Raw genomic sequence first — 17,933 nt, 5'->3', positions numbered from 1 at the left:
ACTTTGTTTATCCCAATTATAAACTAAAGTTATTTTGTGCACAGATCTATAAATGTAGAAGATATAAAGGTTGAAAAATTTTTGGGTCATGAAATTCTGTAAAATTATGGCCGTTCTATATCTCCCACTGTGAAGCACGTATTGGTATGGAATTTTGTTCTCCTGTACACTTTGTTTTTCTCAATTATAAACTAAAGTTATTTTGTGCACAGATCTATAAATGTAGAAGATATAAAGGGTTGAAAAATTTTTGGGTCATGAAATTCTGTAAAATTATGGCCATTCTATATCTCCCACTGTAAACCACGTATTCGTATGAAATTTTGTTCTCCTGTACACTTTGTTTTTCTCAATTATAACCTATAGTTATTTTGTGCAAAGATCTTTAAATGTAGAATATATAAAGGGTTGAAAATTTTTTGGGTCATGAAATTTTGCAAAATTATGGCTGTTCTATATCTCCCACTGTGAAGCACGTATTGGTATGGAATTTTATTCTCTTATACACTTTGTTTTTCCCAATTATAAACTAAAGTTATTTTGTGCACAGATCTATAAATGTAGAAGATATAAAGGTTGAAAAATTTTTGGGTCATGAAATTCTGTAAAATTATGGCCATTCTATATCTCCCACTGTGAACCACGTATTCGTATGAAATTTTGTTCTCCTTTACACTTTGTTTTTCTCAATTATAAACTATAGTTATTTTGTGCACAGATCTTTAAATGTAGAAGATATAAAGGGTTGAAAATTTTTTGGGTCATGAAATTCTGTAAAATTATGGCCGTTCTATATCTCCCACTGTGAAGCACGTATTGGTATGGAATTTTGTTCTCTTATTCACTTTGTTTTCCTCAATTATAAACTATAGTTATTTTGTGCACAGATCTATAAATGTAGAAGATATAAAGGGTTGAAAATTTTTTGGGTCATGAAATTCTGTAAAATTATGGCCATTCTATATTTCTCACTGTGAACCACGTATAGGTAAGGAATTTTGTTCTCCTGTGCACTTTGTTTTTCCCAATTATAAACTAAAGTTATTTTGTTCACAGATCTATAAATGTAGAAGATATAAAGGTTGAAAAATTTTTGGGTCATGAAATTCTGTAAAATTATGGCCATTCTATATTTCTCACTGTGAACCACGTATTCGTATGAAATTTTGTTCTCCTGTACACTTTGTTTTTCTCAATTATAAACTATAGTTATTTTGTGCACAGATCTTTAAATGTAGAAGATATAAAGGGTTGAAAATTTTTTGGGTCATGAAATTCTGTAAAATTATGGCCGTTCTATATCTCCCACTGTGAAGCACGTATTGGTATGGAATTTTGTTCTCCTGTACACTTTGTTTTTCTCAATTATAAACTAAAGTTATTTTGTGCACAGATCTATAAATGTAGAAGATATAAAGGGTTGAAAAATTTTTGGGTCATGAAATTCTGTAAAATTGTGGCCATTCTATATCTCCCACTGTGAACCACGTATTCGTATGAAATTTTGTTCTCCTGTACACTTTGTTTTTCTCAATTATAACCTATAGTTATTTTGTGCAAAGATCTTTAAATGTAGAATATATAAAGGGTTGAAAATTTTTTGGGTCATGAAATTTTGCAAAATTATGGCTGTTCTATATCTCCCACTGTGAAGCACGTATTGGTATGGAATTTTATTCTCTTATACACTTTGTTTTTCTCAATTATAAACTATAGTTATTTTGTGCACAGATCTATAAATGTAGAAGATATAAAGGGTTGAAAATTTTTTGGGTCATGAAATTCTGTAAAATTATGGCCATTCTATATTTCTCACTGTGAACCACGTATAGGTATGGAATTTTGTTCTCCTGTACACTTTGTTTTTCTCAATTATAAACTGAAGTTATTTTGTGCACAGATCTATAAATGTAGATGATATAAAGGGTTGAAAAATTTTTGGGTCATGAAATTCTGTAAAATTATTGCCATATATCTCCCACTGTGAAGCACGTATTGGTATGGAATTTTGTTGTCTTATACACTTTGTTTTCCTCAATTATAATCTATAGTTATTTTGTGCCCAGATCTATAAATGTAGAAGATATAAAAGGTTGAAAATTTTTTGGGTCATGAAATTCTGTAAAATTATGGCTGTTCTATATCTCCCACTGTGAACCACGTATTCGTATGAAATTTTGTTCTCATGTACACATTGTTTTTCTCAATTATAAACTAAAGTTATTTTGTGCACAGATCTATAAATGTAGAAGATATAAAGGGTTGAAAATTTTTTGGGTCATGAAATTCTGTAAATTTATGGCTGTTTTATATCTCCCACTGTGAACCACGTATTGATATGGACTTTTTTCCTATATACACATTGTTTTTCTCAATTATAAACTATAGTTATTTTGTGCACAGATCTATAAATGTAGAAGATATAAAGGGTTGAAAATTTTTTGGGTCATGAAATTCTGTAAAATTATGGCCATTCTATATTTTTCACTGTGAACCACGTATAGGTAAGGAATATTGTTCTCCTGTGCACTTTGTTTTTCCCAATTATAAACTAAAGTTATTTTGTGCACAGATCTATAAATGTAGAAGATATAAAGGTTGAAAAATTTTTGGGTCATGAAATTCTGTAAAATTATGGCCATTCTATATCTCCCACTGTGAACCACGTATTCGTATGAAATTTTGTTCTCCTGTACACTTTGTTTTTCTCAATTATAAACTATAGTTATTTTGTGCACAGATCTTTAAATGTAGAAGATATAAAGGGTTGAAAATTTTTTGGGTCATGAAATTCTGTAAAATTATGGCCGTTCTATATCTCCCACTGTGAAGCACGTATTGGTATGGAATTTTGTTCTCCTGTACACTTTGTTTTCCTCAATTATAAACTACAGTTATTTTGTGCACAGATCTATAAATGTAGATGATATAAAGGGTTGAAAATTTTTTGGGTCATGAAATTCTGTATAATTATGGCTGTTCTATATCTCCCACTGTGAACCTTGTATAGGTATGGAATTTTGTTCTCTTATACTCATTGTTTTTCTCAATTATAAACTATAGTTATTTTGTTCACAGATCTATAAATGTAGAGGATATAAAGGGTTGAAAATTTTATGGGTCATGAAATTCTGTAAATTTATGGCCGTTCTATATCTCCCACTGAGAACCACGTATTGGTATGGAATTTTTTTCTCTTATACACTTTGTTTTTCTCAATTTTAAGCTATAGTTATTTTGTGCACAGATCTATAATTTTAGAAGATATAAAGCAGTGGTTCTTAACCGGTGTTCCGCGAATATGGTCCAAGTGTTCCGGGAAATTTCAATTTTAAATGTATTGAAATTTAGAAACTTAGGAATGGCAGGAAAACAAAAAATTGTTCCTTTTTTTTAATTTGAATTTAATTTTAAGTTCTTGTTAAATACCGATTTTCAAATTATTTAATGTTAGTGTTCCGTGAGAAAAATATATACATATAATTGTGTTTCGCGTCTATGAAAATGTTAAGAACCACTGCTGTAGAGGGAAGTATTTTTCAACATTTATAAATTTTAAGATAACCTCAATAGTAGTGAAGGGTTCTTTAAGGCTACGTTCAGTTTTAGTGCTCATTTATCTTTTATTAAATACTTTATTTACAGTTCTGCAAGGCTAAGCGTTAATAGTAAATTGAGTAATAAATATCGAATAATGTGTGCCAAGAAGTACATAGGTTGCATGGTTTAAGCTCTAGGTGAACAAATACTCGTAGCTCTTAACTAAAAGGCAAGTTTTCAGATTTTTCTAGGCCATAGTTTTCTCACTTAGAAGGAATATTCTCAATCAATCCTTAGGAAATGGTTTTATCTGAAGGACCTTCATTCTCAAAAAACTAATTGCATTTTAGTATGGTCATAACTATTATTATAGTGTTCACAAGGTCGTACTCTTGCAGAGTAGTAAAACAAGAAAACTCAGCTGTAAAATTTTGCCGTTCCTTCTTGAACTTTTTAAAGGATTCGTTTCAGTAATGAAAGACAATAAGCTTTTATCTTCCTTAAATATTTCTATACCAAACTACAGGTTCATCCTAATCCTCCAGGACAATCTGTTCACTCCTATAACAATATTGCAACTTTAAATCGTCGCTGACCATCTTACTACCCATCCTGCTATTCGATCCTAGGGAGTTTAAGCCCAAGATGGTATTTGCCTAGCTCTGTCATTGAACAGGGCTCAGTTCAATACATATTGTACATACCAAATGTTGCGTAAATTCTTTCTATAGATGCTAGTAAATTTAAAATAATAATAATAATTGATTTGGTGATGATATCTGCCGCCATTCCCTGAGTTGGTTAATACTTTAGGAGTACATTATCCTCTTCGACATATAAAGAGATGTGCAAGCAACACAGTGGAAGGAACAGGTTCAAGTAATAGGTACAGTGAGAGTAACAGGTTCAAAGAAAGTGTTTCTTTGGTTTCTTCACTGATGTTGGCAAATGCTTCTTCAGGCTTTAGTTTTTGACTGAAGGACAATACTTTAAAAAGTCTTAATTGAATTAATAAAACTAAAAAGATTAATTAATGAAAAATGCCCGTAAAATTCGGCAAATGTTCTTTTTTTTGGGCAATGTTAGTTAAATTAGAAAAGAAAATAAATGATTAGAATATAGTTTTTATTCTTTAAGGCATTGCTACGAGGAAGCATTCTTTATCCAGAATAACACCTTGAACCTTTTTCACTGGTTCATTTAACTTGGCCAACTTACCAGTCGTCAATACAATATCCTTAAAGAAAATATTTATCTAAAATAAATAACCTTGTGAAAAATTAAACAATCGAAAAAGAAAATCAATTCATTTTACCAGTTTCTTTGATTAGAAAATAAATAAAATCTTAGTATTTAGAGCGAAAGAATTCTTCAATTATTCAAACTCAAAGAAGTGCAAAAAGTAAACAAGTGTGACAATTTTTGTTTTGTCCCCTTTGAGACGAGTTAGTTTCCTTGTTGACATTTTTTGTTGAATCCGTATCAAATACTTGATCTGAGGTCCCTTAAAAGAGCCCAAGTGAGAACAGCACTCCTCAAAGTAGGGAAAATAAGGACAGTAGTTCAAATATTCTGTAATTTGGCTTCCACAAGAGGTCGCTCTGATGTTTTTATAATATTTTTTGTTTGTTTTCATACTAAATACAGCAGCCTTAGTAATTTTGTTTTAAACATTTTACCTGTAGAAAGATATTTTTTGGAAGGTTTTAAGGAAGTTGGCAATTTCCGCACCTTTCATTATTAATTTATTCAGTTTTACATAAGGACTTGTATCCCATTTACTGGAGATATAAAATGAATAATTAAAGAATTTACAAAATTATTTACACCAACACTAAAAAAGTAATATACAGGGCGAACCAGTAACTAATGTCCATAGGCCTCTGAGTGTAGTACATCTAAAGTGGACTTCAAAGACGTATTGGCCAACTTCATATTTTCCAATGTTCTTGAGTGACGTCACTTTAATTTTTTTTTTTAATATCATTACTTTTTTTTGGCAATAAAAATGTTATTACTCAGAAAGTTTTAGTCCGAATTCGATTCTGATGAGACGGTTAGAAAGATAGATAAATTTTCTAAAAATTGATACCATTTCGCAGCAAAAGTTATTCTCGAAACAGCCTCAATCTTCCTCCGAATGCTGGAAAAATAAAAGTAATCGAAATTTTTAAGAAAACTTATTAGGCCCTTACGTGATCATTATCAGACCTAGATGCAGGCACTTTTTATAAAAGTTTCCTTGTCTAATAGACTTTCAAACTATACATCATTTTCCAGGATTCCTTTTATCTTCGTATGAGAAATTACACGTTTGTTTTGCAAGAAAACGTGTTCACGAGCACTCAACAGTGTTAGTTTATCAATTTGTTTAATTCATTGAAAACTGTTTTAGATAGACCAGTAGTCAATTTTAAAGTAGATTGTCTAAAAATAAGGAAGTCAAAGGTTTCAAATTACATTTTAAAAATTTACTTCTGATCTCTCTGAAATATTTGAGAAAATGTTAGGAAATATTTCAGAGAAGTGCTATTTTTATAAACGAAAGTTAATTTTCTTAGTTTTAAATAGGGTAAAATAGAAAATTTTGAAAAAACAAGTCTAACAGATCAGGGAAGTTTATTTATAAGATACCTAGTTGTATTGGTTAATTCCAGATTCCGATATAAGGATTATCTGTTAGTGGGTTCAAAGGGTTGTTAAGGCTTATTCACATTCGTATATTTTTCAACAGTGCAGTTATGTGTGAAATTGTAATTCAGAGTACAAACTAGTTGAATTTTTGTTTAAGTACTTGTTTAAAATATTTCCTACATTTTCTCAAATATTTCAGAGAGATCAGAAGTAAATGTTTAAAAGACAATTTGTAACCTTTGACTTCCTTATTTTAAGACAATCTACTTCAAAAATTTACCTACTGGTCCATCTAAAAGAGTTTTCAATGAATTAAACAACTTGATTTTATAAAGTGGAATACATTTTTGTACAAAATGAAAGGTGAGTTAATATAAGGTGATAATATAAATTCCTCATTAATATGAAAGTTCATTAGCAATAATAATTAATAATGCCTAATATTGACACACTGAACTAAGTTATTTAATGCAGGCTAGAAAATATTGCACTCATTTCCCTTAAGTTACCAAATAAGGAACTTATGCCTAGAAATTGGAGAGAATCGGCGGTATTTATTGATGTAATTTTAATTAAGCTTCATTAAGTTAATTTATGCATTTACTGAAGCTATGAAATATTTATAAAAAATTTGAAGTTTACAAGAAAACAAAAAACAAAAATAAAGTCGAGTATTCCACTCGTTCAGTGCAGATCAATCTCATTCTCTCATATTAGTTGATAATTTATTACAATTAGGTCATTAACATTATTATCAATGTTGACAGTTTGCATGACTTTAGATAGTGTAATGTTTATTACTATAATTAAACCTTGGTATAGATTGTCAGCATCTATGAGAACTCTTATTTAGATAGGTTTTCAGCGACCATTTTGCGAAGGCCATCCACAAGAACAGTGGCTACTAGTGATACAATTTTTAAACTGAAATAAATTTAATAAAATAAAATATATTGATAGCAATAAAAAAAAATTATTATACGACCCAATAACGACATTGTAAACACGGACGTATTTTATTATAAGTTGAGAGACCTGAACATGGCAAAACCTCGCCTTGCCTTCAGTTAAGGTCACTGCCATGCAACCGGTCGAACATTCACAGTCAGTTGCATTATCCTTTGAAACCGGTTTCCCTTTTATACTTTTAGTCCAATCGAAAACTATATTATACTACTTCCTCGACTTTTAATTTAAGCGAAATAAAATTAAGTATCCTAAGCTATTTATAGAATGGTCTTCTTATTTTAAATACCGTACACATTTATGTAAATCTGAGCGTGTGTAAGATGAACGCAGATCTTAAAAACTAAAAACACAACTTTGATATTCTTTGGTGAAAATTGGGTCTTAAAATTAACTCCGGACATAATTAATAATCTTCAATTGCTATAATTACAGTTTATAGCAGTAAAATCAAGTCGGTCCTCTCTTAAATGCGTTGAAGTGGATCCCCCAATTGTAGGAAGTAATATCATCTCGTATTCAAGTAAGAGAACCATTTGACTAGCACTAATTCAAGTTTAGCCAGAAGACCAGAAGAACAGTTTCAGATATATTGTATTGATGGCCCTTTGTCTTCGAGCAATCATAGTAGCATTGCACTGAATCACTACTTGCAGTTCATCTCCACCTTAGCTTTTTTCAAATTATATCTCTAAATTTTCTGAAAAGACCTTAGAACAATCTTTACAAATATATATATGTATATATATATATATTCGACACTTCTTGTATAGATACAGATTATTAAAAATGAGATAAGCTCCGCAGTCTGGATATTATCATTGATTTTATCTGACGTAAAACGCATGTTCATTGTATCCCAGACTAATTACGGACATCTGATCCTCAGAGGCAGATGAATCAGTTGGGTTTAGAGATTCCAACGGTAACGGAAGTTCATCAGAGGTAAATTAAGTGATTAAGAAACTATAGTGTATATAAAAACATTGTTTAAGTAGAATTCTCTTTACCAAACTGATCTACTTCTGAGGGTGGATGTTCGAATGCGGTCACGGATACTATGAACTTGCGTGCTAAGGTGGATAAAATGGTTTAAGTGTATACAAATGCTTACTTTGAGATAGTCTAACGGACATACAGGAATTTAACATCGAGTAAATATTATTTTAACTGATCCAATATCTCTTCACTTTGCCAAAGTTGACGCAATGATATGATCCATTGAACATGAGTCTAGCTAGCCATTCCCGTGCCCATTTTAGCAAGGGAAACCCTCAATAAATATCCTAAAAGAAAACTTGTTAAATAGATAAATATCAGATTTGCGATAGACTCGAGATTTGAGGTTTCTTAGTAACGGCAAATTATTTCCATCTATAACTAAAATGCAATTTAGACTTGGCAGTATATTAAATTTTTAGGCAATCATTCGGATTGATTGGAAAAATCAAGTATGATGCATCGACTTTTACGATTACTATTGAAATAATGGCCATTGATGTTAATTTTAATATAAAAACGTATTTAACAAGTCTAGGACTGAATACGATAATTATTGAACCTATTCAGGCAATCACCTTAAGCGATGAACCAATTCCAGAATATTTTTACAGAAAAAATTGATTCTATAGTAGATCAACATTTTTACTAATATATTTTCTTTAACAGTTTAAATGCAGTAAATTTGTGCGTTAAATTATACATATGTTAAGACTACTCGATAAACGTTCAAAACTTGCCCTGACGAACAAAAGAAAACTATACTCCGCCCTACTTGCCCCAATATGGACGTACGGAATATAGCTCTAAGGAGGTGCCAAAAAATCGAACATCAACCGACTGCAAACTTTACAGTCTAAAATTCTAAGAACATTAACGCTCCATTCTACATCTCCAATCACACAATACGATCTGATCTAAATATTCCTCTCGTTTCGTTCCTATTAATATTCCTATTTCGTTTCTGAAATAGCCCAATCTCGGTACACAAAACTCCACTCAAATCTACACAATCATTTACAACCCTCTGATCCACAACATGTCTACTACAACAATTCCTTCAAATCCTCAGCGCAGACTAAAGCGGCGGTGGCCATCTCAACACATAATGCTGACCTCCTAGGATGGTTGCTGCGTAAGCTTGCCAACATGACGGAACTAACGGATTCCATCACTGGATGGTCGTCGTTCACTCCACTCATGTCTCTGGGTGCAGATGCATATGCGCGTGTACGTATGTTAATGAATATATATGCGTGTATATGTATTTGTAAAATTTCCTTACCCTCATCTCTTCTGCTTGTGTACATAGATTACAGTTGCAAAAAAAATATATAAATATATATCTATACATATATATATAAAAATGAATGTGTGTTTGTTTGTTTGTTTGTACTCGATAGATTCAAAAACCATACATCCAATCGCCTTGAAAATTTGGGAAATTATTAGGTATATCCCCGGGAAGGTTTTTGGATTTTTTTTTTAAATCAGAGTTGGGGTTCTAGGTGCTCCCGAACAAATATCCCAAAAATATCAAAATAACATTTAATTAGTAATATTTGTTGAAAGTGTAACCATGAAAACCATGAAAAACAGTTTTTTGCAATTATTAATACGAGAATAAATTATACCGAGGATGGTGGAAAATCAATTAAACTAAAAGAACTCAACAATACTATTGACGTTGATAATCGTTGGGTAGTACCATATTCTCCATTACTACTAAAAACGTATAACGCACACATAAATGTTGGGTACTGCAATTCAGTGAAAGCGATAAAATATATTTGCAAATATGTGAACAAAGGAAGCGATATGGCAGTGTTTGGAGTGGAAAATACAACTGCATCTAACGATGAAGTCACCCAATATCAACTGGGACGCTTCATAAGTAGCAATGAGGCTGTATGGCGTATTACCTGTATATCATTTTCCATTCATGAACGATATTCAACGGTTGTTCATTTAGCTGTACATCTTGAAAATGGACAGCGTGTGTATTTTACATCAGAAAATGTACGTGCAAGAGCAATATCACCACCGCCAACTACATTAACTGAATTTTTCACATTATGTAGAAATGATACCTTTGCAAGGACATTACTGTACTCTGAAGTAGGGGTAATTTTATTGTTAATTTTCATTTCGATGTATTGTATACATTTGGTCATTAATAAATTATGTTTGAGGTATCAAAACTGCCTTTTTGTTCAAACACAGCAACGTGTGAACGGGTACAGCTAGTTATATATAACATATATACATCTTTTTTAAATTAAAAAGCTCCCAAACGTGTCACAAATGAAAGGGATGCCACTGGAAGACATTTAAAACTTCTTAGACTTGAAACAAACAAATTGTTATTTATTCTTATCATCATCATCTGGAACTGTCATGAAAATAGATAAAAATAAATAAATAAATAATGCTAAAATTGGTGAAATTTTGCATACGTTTTCAATAAAATTTTTTTAAAATTATAAACATTGACTGTTGGTATAAAATACTGGTTAAAATTGTAAATTTTTATATTGCTAATGTTTCGAAACTAAATTATGAGTGACATTAATTCTTTGAGCAGTTTCACTGCTTGTTTTTTTTTCTTACTTTTTTTGCAATTTTTATTTTTTGTTTTTTGTCTTTAACGACACCAAAAAAAAAACTTGAATGTCAACTGAAGTTTCTCTTTAAAATAAATTTCCAACTGATTTATTTATTTCTTCTTTTTACTTCTATAAGAGATATAGAACAGATTTGTGCCTAAAACTGCTACACAATTGCAATTTTGTGATTAAAATATTCCAATACTTTAAATTTTATGAGTAGTTGTTGATTTTAGTATTTTTTAGAAGGAGCTTATGAGATTGTAAAGATAATAGGGAAGATTAAGTAGATTTGTTTAGACTCGATGAGTCTAATTTGAGGTCTTGATGAGCCACTCTAGAGACTCTGTGAAGGTTGTGTTATATTTTTTCCAGGAAACCTACCTTGTCGTCCCTTACCTTCCTTAGCTTAGGACCTTAGGGCAGGAACCTTGTGCTACATTCTGTCACTCAGAAAAATGTTATAGGAAAAACAGGTGATTTTTTTTGCAATAGATTAATTTTTCAAGTAAAATCAATCGTTGAAGTTAAAAGTCTTAATGCCTGGTAAATGATTCCAGAACGGTTCAGATCTTTAAAGATTGTAACATCGAGTATTTTTAGCACGAGTATTTTATCTTTTATAATTCAGCTCGCCAACCAGCGATTGGCAGTGTTGTTATAATGCGAGAGCAGTTACTATCTTATTAGTCAAAAACAGTTCTTTAAAAAAAAAATTGACCCTCTTTAATTTGTAATGATTTCCTTCAAAAATAATTCTTATTTTGATTGTTCAGTACTTTTTTTTATTATTAGTTTGTTTAATAAGAATCAAATACAAAATTTTGGTGATTTTAAGTTAGTATAAGAAAACACGGGTGTTCTGCAACTGAGCAATTTCGTACAACTTTAGATGCATGCTTTTTTTGGACTAGAGACATTTAACTTCCACTCCCCAATTATCAAGTTACTCACTTAACGTCTGTTTGCAGACTCCCATTGTATGTTGTGACAGAAACTTAGTGAACAGTAAGTAGAAGTCAAACAACCGAGAAGAACCACCATGGTTAATAAAGTCCAAAACTAGATGAGTAAAAGTAAACATTCCTTGCCCCATCGCCGCATTTGACTATTAAGATTGTCTGGAATGGCTATAAAGAGGAGCAGGATAATAAGCGGGTTGGGATAAGCAAAGTGGCTAGATTGAAATTTCTTGTTACGTGAGATGATTCAAACTTGTTTAAAAAGTCAATTTCCAATAAATAGTTCCATTAAAGACTAAAGACTCTGGAACAACTGGCTTGGTATAATAAAGTTCGGCTGGAATGGGTGCCGGGCCATTTGGGGATTAAGGGGAATGAATTAGCTGATCAACTGGCCAGGAATGGAGCCAACACTCCTTTCATTGGCCCGGAACCTGTCCTGGGGATCATCAAGGGTTCAGTTCGTGAGGCTCTCAGTTACTGGATCTGGAGAGAACATGAAAAGAACTGGCAGATGTGTCCTGGGGTCAAACACAGCAAGACTACGATGCTTTGGCTGTGTAAACAAAGAGCCAAAGTGACTCTGTGCTTGACCAAGGCAGTTGTCTTTATAATTTATTTTGTATACTCAGAAGTGTATTTTATTTATATTTTTATTTTAATAAATAAAGACTTTAAATTAATAATAAAAAAAAAAAAAATGGTGACTCTGTGCTTGGGAAGGAATCAGATTACTCTGATTGCAGGCCTATTCACAGGGCATGGTAGGTTCAGAAAGCATCTGTAGAAGGTAGGACTTATTAGCTGGGAACCGTTGTGCAGATTGTGTCAGGAAGAGGAGGAAACGGTCTCTACAATCTTGATCCAGATGCCAAACTCGATGAAATGAAGGAATTTTTCCTTTTAATTTCAATAAATAAATAAACAATAAAATGGGCAGCAATAAATATGGTAAAAGATATGATAGGTTATATTTTGATTATAAATTTAATATATATTATATTTTTTAAATATTTCTTCTCAAGAAAAGGGTGAGTGATTATCGAATTCTGGATTCCAACGCGGAGATCACAGGTTCGAATCCAGCTGCTGACCCCTTAGATTTTCCCTTCCTAGTAGCTAACTGTCCGGTGATGGACAGTGTTGTCTGTAACGAGAGAATACTATCCGGAGGCCAGTAGTACACTAAAAAAAAAGATATAGGCGGCAATGGCCTCAGATGTTGACGTTCCTAAAATATACTCGTATATAACTATCTAGTTTCCATAGTTGTACTATCCTGATAGACTCCATAAAAAAACATTTAATTTTTTTCCTGAAGTAAAAAATAAAAATAGCTAATAATAGGAACAAACTCTATGAAGGGTGTTATTTGAAGGAACATTGGCAGTTACAAAAAAAGAAACAAAAAAACTGCTTTAGGAAGTGTCCTTGATAAGAGGAGATTCCCCCTCCGCTGAACGTTACCCCTCTACTGTTGGTCAGCCAGAGAGCCCTCCAGGTACCTGATATCTGGGATTGTACATATATACATGTATCTATATATAAACAGTTATATAGTCTCACAGTAGCTACATTGGTGTTATTTACCATTCAATTATTATTATTCACAATTTTTTTTTATTTTATTTAAAAAAATAAGTCACTAGTTTTAAGCGTTTTTAAAGTTTAATAATTAACTGACAGTGAAATTTTATTAATTTTTTTAAACAAAAAACTTTCAACAGTTTCAACTCACGACTTTAATCAGGAAATCACTAGCATCAAACAGGAAATCAAAAGGAAAAACAGAAGAAAAATGGCCAGATTTCTATCAGTGAGTACTTTTTTCACTTTTCTATTTATCGAGAGCCGGTGTTTTTCTATAATATTTAACAAGTCACTTTCGATTGAGTACAATAAATTTTGAGTGCGATTATTTAATTTTAAATTTTGTAAAAAAAGTTCCTAACTTGCTGCAAATAAATAAAGATTTTTATTTTCAATATAAAAATAGATTTATATTTTTAAAAATTAATGTTAAATTGGACTAACAAGAAGATTTGTCTCTCTTTTCTAACTTACTTTGGCTAAATAGAGAAGATTAATGTAATTTGGTTTTACTCTTTGTGAAGATTACAAAGCTTGGAGTAAAAACTCGTAACTCGCCACTTGCTCAAAGTCCTTAATCTTACTAACATTCTCAAAAGACCTAACTCACAAAATATTCTGCAAACTTACTAATATTTGATTTGTAATTCTTATCAACATTATACAGTTTGTAAAACTGTACAATACACAAAAAATGTAACCTTCAATTTTAATTTAAACTAAAATTTCCTTCGAATGTGAATAAAATATTGAAGAGCCCTATTTTGAGAAAAAAATTAAAAAATTTGCTCAGTGAAGAGACACTTTGGGGTCAGCTAGGAAATTTAGTTTCAAATGTAATCTTTAGAATTATATAGAAGGCATTAAAATCTTCAATAATAGTACTTTAAGGGAACGTCTTACCGCTGTCAAAAATACCTTTAATTGAAGTTTTCTCTAAAACTATAAAAAATTGAAATAAACGTTTAGAACTCGATTTAAATAATCGGTTCCCCCCAGTTGAAAAAATAAATCGATATTGCTGTTCTTGAGAAGTGCTTAAAGAACTGAAAAATGTACCTAGTAAATGGACACTTCCTTTGTTTTTGACTGAAACATTATTGAAGCGTCCTCTGTTGGCACCTATCATGTTTCAATTTTGATACTGTTTTATTTATTTATTTTTCCAAGATTTGAGATACGATGAAAACACACATTCTCATACCGGCCATTTTGTAAAAACTACTTTTCCAGAATCAGAGGGCGTAAACATCGATATTTTTCGGTCGAAAACAAAAATTCTAAAATTTACACGAAACATTCCATTACAATAAACTGAAATTTTACTAACATTATCACAGTTTCTACTTCATTCATTCCAACCAAATTTTCTAAAAAAGAAAAAGAATAAATTTCAGTAATTTAGGAATAATAACAACTTCCGTAACCTGCCCGAGGACGAGTGCAGGTTATATTGTCCTTCGATTTCTCTCTTCCTTAGAATCTCTAGCTGATAGTGTTTGGTCTTCAGCCACATGTTTACTTTGTCCGGCGGCCCAAAGCACAGCCAATCACCAGTTTTTGTCGCACCTTAATTAAAAATAAATAAAAAGTATTTCCTGACACAATGCAATCTCCAGTCTCAAATACTTCCTCATCCAGGTAAATGTAAAAATGAAAGTTAGTTCGTAATCATTTGTTAGAAAGCAAGTTTTTGTTCTTTTTTTTTTGAGTTTTGAATCGAGAGCATTTTCAATTTACAGTATAATTTATTTTCCAGTTTGAATTTAAAAGTTTATTGCTGCTCTTCTAATCCAGAACGTATATTTTATGCTTTCAAGCTTAAGGTCAGATATGATTCAATCATGCACGCTTTAATGTGAGGTAATCAGCCGGTTTCAATTGTTAATCTTCATAAAGCTGATTTATGTGATCGATAAGTGATAACATTACTCTCATTTCGAAGATATGTTGAAGAAGAACGAATGTCTGAAACTTATTGATGGCTTCAGAGTAACTAATGAAATACCCATGGTACAATTCTAACATTATCGCACACGGTTCTACCCTAGAAAGAATACTTCATCGTTCAACTTTATTATTGGTTTAAATTAAATATCTAAAAAAAATTACTTCTTCGCTCTAAAAGATGGGAACTTGTTGTACATTACGTAGTGTTAGAATTTTGCTTGCTTTTATTAATTAAGACGAGGTATTTTCATTGTTGATTAAAAAAAAACTAAAACTAATGGAACTTCCGTTTTTGCCGGAAGTAGTTATTTCGAGAACTCTTACTTCAAAATTATTATGATTTTTGTTTTGCGACTTTATCAATGAGAACATAGGGTATAAGCAGAACGAAGTTTCAAAACCTGCAGTTTATTTCTTTAAACAAATAAGTTCCTTCATAGTTTTAGAATAGAATCTTCCCTTTAGTTTATACACCAGTATATCTTTGGTGCTCTCTAAAGAGTTGAAGATTTCTTCGCGTAAACTGAAGATTGTGGCACAATCAAACAAGATATGAGTGACCGACTTAACTTAGGATGCATTGCTCCGATGTTCAGCAAGTTCATTCCATCTAGAGGAAACTTCTCCCCCAAAACCAATTAATCCTTTACCCCATTTTGAAGTTTGGCTTATAACAAACCTTTTGTATAGCCACTCTCAACAGTGTCACCCTCAGTTTTCTGACAAAGGATGTGTGTTTAACGAGTTCACATTCTAAATGTTACAGTGTTTTTCGCATTCAATTTAATTCTCACGAAAAATTAATTCTCAGGATTCACTACCTGTGCCAGAACCCTGCGGAATGGGTCGCCTGAACTCTATCAACTCTGTAACCCTGTGCATTCCCTCAGATAAAACGTGGCTACAGGAATCTACATCCTTTAGTGGTGTGACTAAATTTAAAATGTGTAAATACAAGTTTTGTATGGCTAAGAAACACCATAAGGACGATGAGGTCCTGGAAAACGTGGCTATCTTTTTCTCCAAACAGGACAGTAAACTGAGTAAGTTGTCCACGTAAGCATTTGCACAAACTTCTCACAAAAACAAGCAAATGCAGATTACTTAAACTTTATAATCTGTTTAGTAACTCCGGTAATCTGTAACAATAAAATTAAAGTTTAATATCAATTATTTAGGTTTTCCCGCAAGCAATTATCGAACGATTTCCTACAAAAATTGAATACTAACATTCAGATGCATTAGTAAAGATAACAGCTTCAGTTAAAATCTAAACTACATTTTCTACTTTACTGACTCTGTTTATTTACTTAACGAGCTCAAATAATATTCAGATGCTGCACTTGCTTCAACTAATTTTAAGAAATATGCAAATGTTTTGAATGTTGCAGGGGATTCTTTAAACAATAGTTAATTTAGAAAATTGAGCAATTTAGAGAAGTTGAAAGTTGGAATAATACAAAAAAACTGAAATTGACACACCAGAGGTTTCTCCTGGTGTTAATCCTAACGTATTTCTTGTGGTTAATTCCAAGTAACCTTGCTATAGATGTCTTTCTTTTTTTAAAAACGCAGTTCTAGACATAGGCAACAAGGTCGATGGAATATTAGAGGTGTGGTATTTATTGTAAACCAGGACATATAAACGGAACTTTGTTGAAGTTCCCTTCAATAGTTTTAACTTAGCTTAGTTTGTATGTATGTCTCAAAGAATTCTAATATAAGATTATTTGTTCATACAAGCCTCACAAACAATTAGAACAGAACATATTGCGAAAGGAAAAACATTGGCGTTCTGATATAAGCATCAGGTATTACGTTTGTAACATTAATGTATTCTTTTGTGCACATGTGCGGATATAAGATTCAATTACGTATAATTGGAGTTGAAATAAGTTTATATTTTTCGTTGCATTTTATTTAACTGATCGTGGCGAACATTTAATATCTGTTTACATTGATCTTAGAAATAAAATAGTAGGAAATGTGAATGAAAGATCACAAATCAAATAAGAACATTTTTGAATAATCGTGAAAATAGATATTATTTATTTCATTCAAGGTTATAGCTCTTAACGTTACTAATGGAAAACGAACAACACTAGCAAAAAGAAAAAGGTTGCTCAGCTGAGCGAGTTCAGAGTCAAGGGCTTTTAGAGCAGTTCACAAACTCGTTATGGAAAACAGTTGTGGATGTAGCATTAATTATTTTATTATCATCGCTCCTAATGATCACAGAGAAAGCTTCTTTTTTGAAAGTGAAAACAAATATTTATAAATTTAAACTCCATTTTTTTTTTACAACTTAATTTCCGTTATTATACTGGATTTATTAAATATTCTGTAATTAATCACTTTCCTATTTTTATATGGTTAACTAGCTGTGCAATCTCTTGCCATTACACAGATATTTTACTGAATTAAAATACGAGGCTGTAAATTAAGTAATGAGACTGATTTTTATTATTTTTTTTTTATGCAAAAAGAATTACAATTCTATATTGTCACCTTCAAAATAACTTCCTTCTGAAGCCATACAGCGCTGGAGACGTTTCTTCTACTTCTCATAGCAGTGCTCGAACTGCGATACTAGAATAGCCTTCAGCTGGTCGGTTACAGGTTTTAGACTGTCACAAAATGAGTTCCCTTGAGGTGATTTTTCAACTTCGGGAAGAGAAAAAAGTCC

The 17,933-nt window shown here is 31.6% G+C and overlaps 1 protein-coding gene across 2 annotated transcripts in view; it reads left to right on the top strand.

The window, feature by feature from the left end:
- Window positions 1–13,193: 13,193 nt before the first annotated feature.
- Window positions 13,194–17,933, top strand: part of LOC141450982 (uncharacterized) — a 28,997-nt gene continuing 24,257 nt past the window's right edge. Inside the window, exon 1 of one of the 2 annotated variants that reach the window (XM_074121955.1) lies at window positions 13,194–13,523. In XM_074121955.1, coding sequence (XP_073978056.1) covers window positions 13,506–13,523 — 18 coding nt within the window. In that variant the 5' untranslated portion in view covers window positions 13,194–13,505. The remainder of the gene's footprint in view (window positions 13,524–17,933) is intronic. The other variant, XM_074121956.1, reaches the window with a different exon arrangement.

The sequence above is a fragment of the Rhodnius prolixus genome, unplaced genomic scaffold (genome assembly GCF_049639745.1).
Source record: "Rhodnius prolixus isolate KJV_2025 unplaced genomic scaffold, Rpr scaffold_8, whole genome shotgun sequence".
Classification (NCBI taxonomy): domain Eukaryota; kingdom Metazoa; phylum Arthropoda; class Insecta; order Hemiptera; family Reduviidae; genus Rhodnius; species Rhodnius prolixus.
The sequence above is the reverse complement of the archived record's forward strand: the minus strand, read 5'-3'. Positions and strand labels throughout refer to the sequence as shown.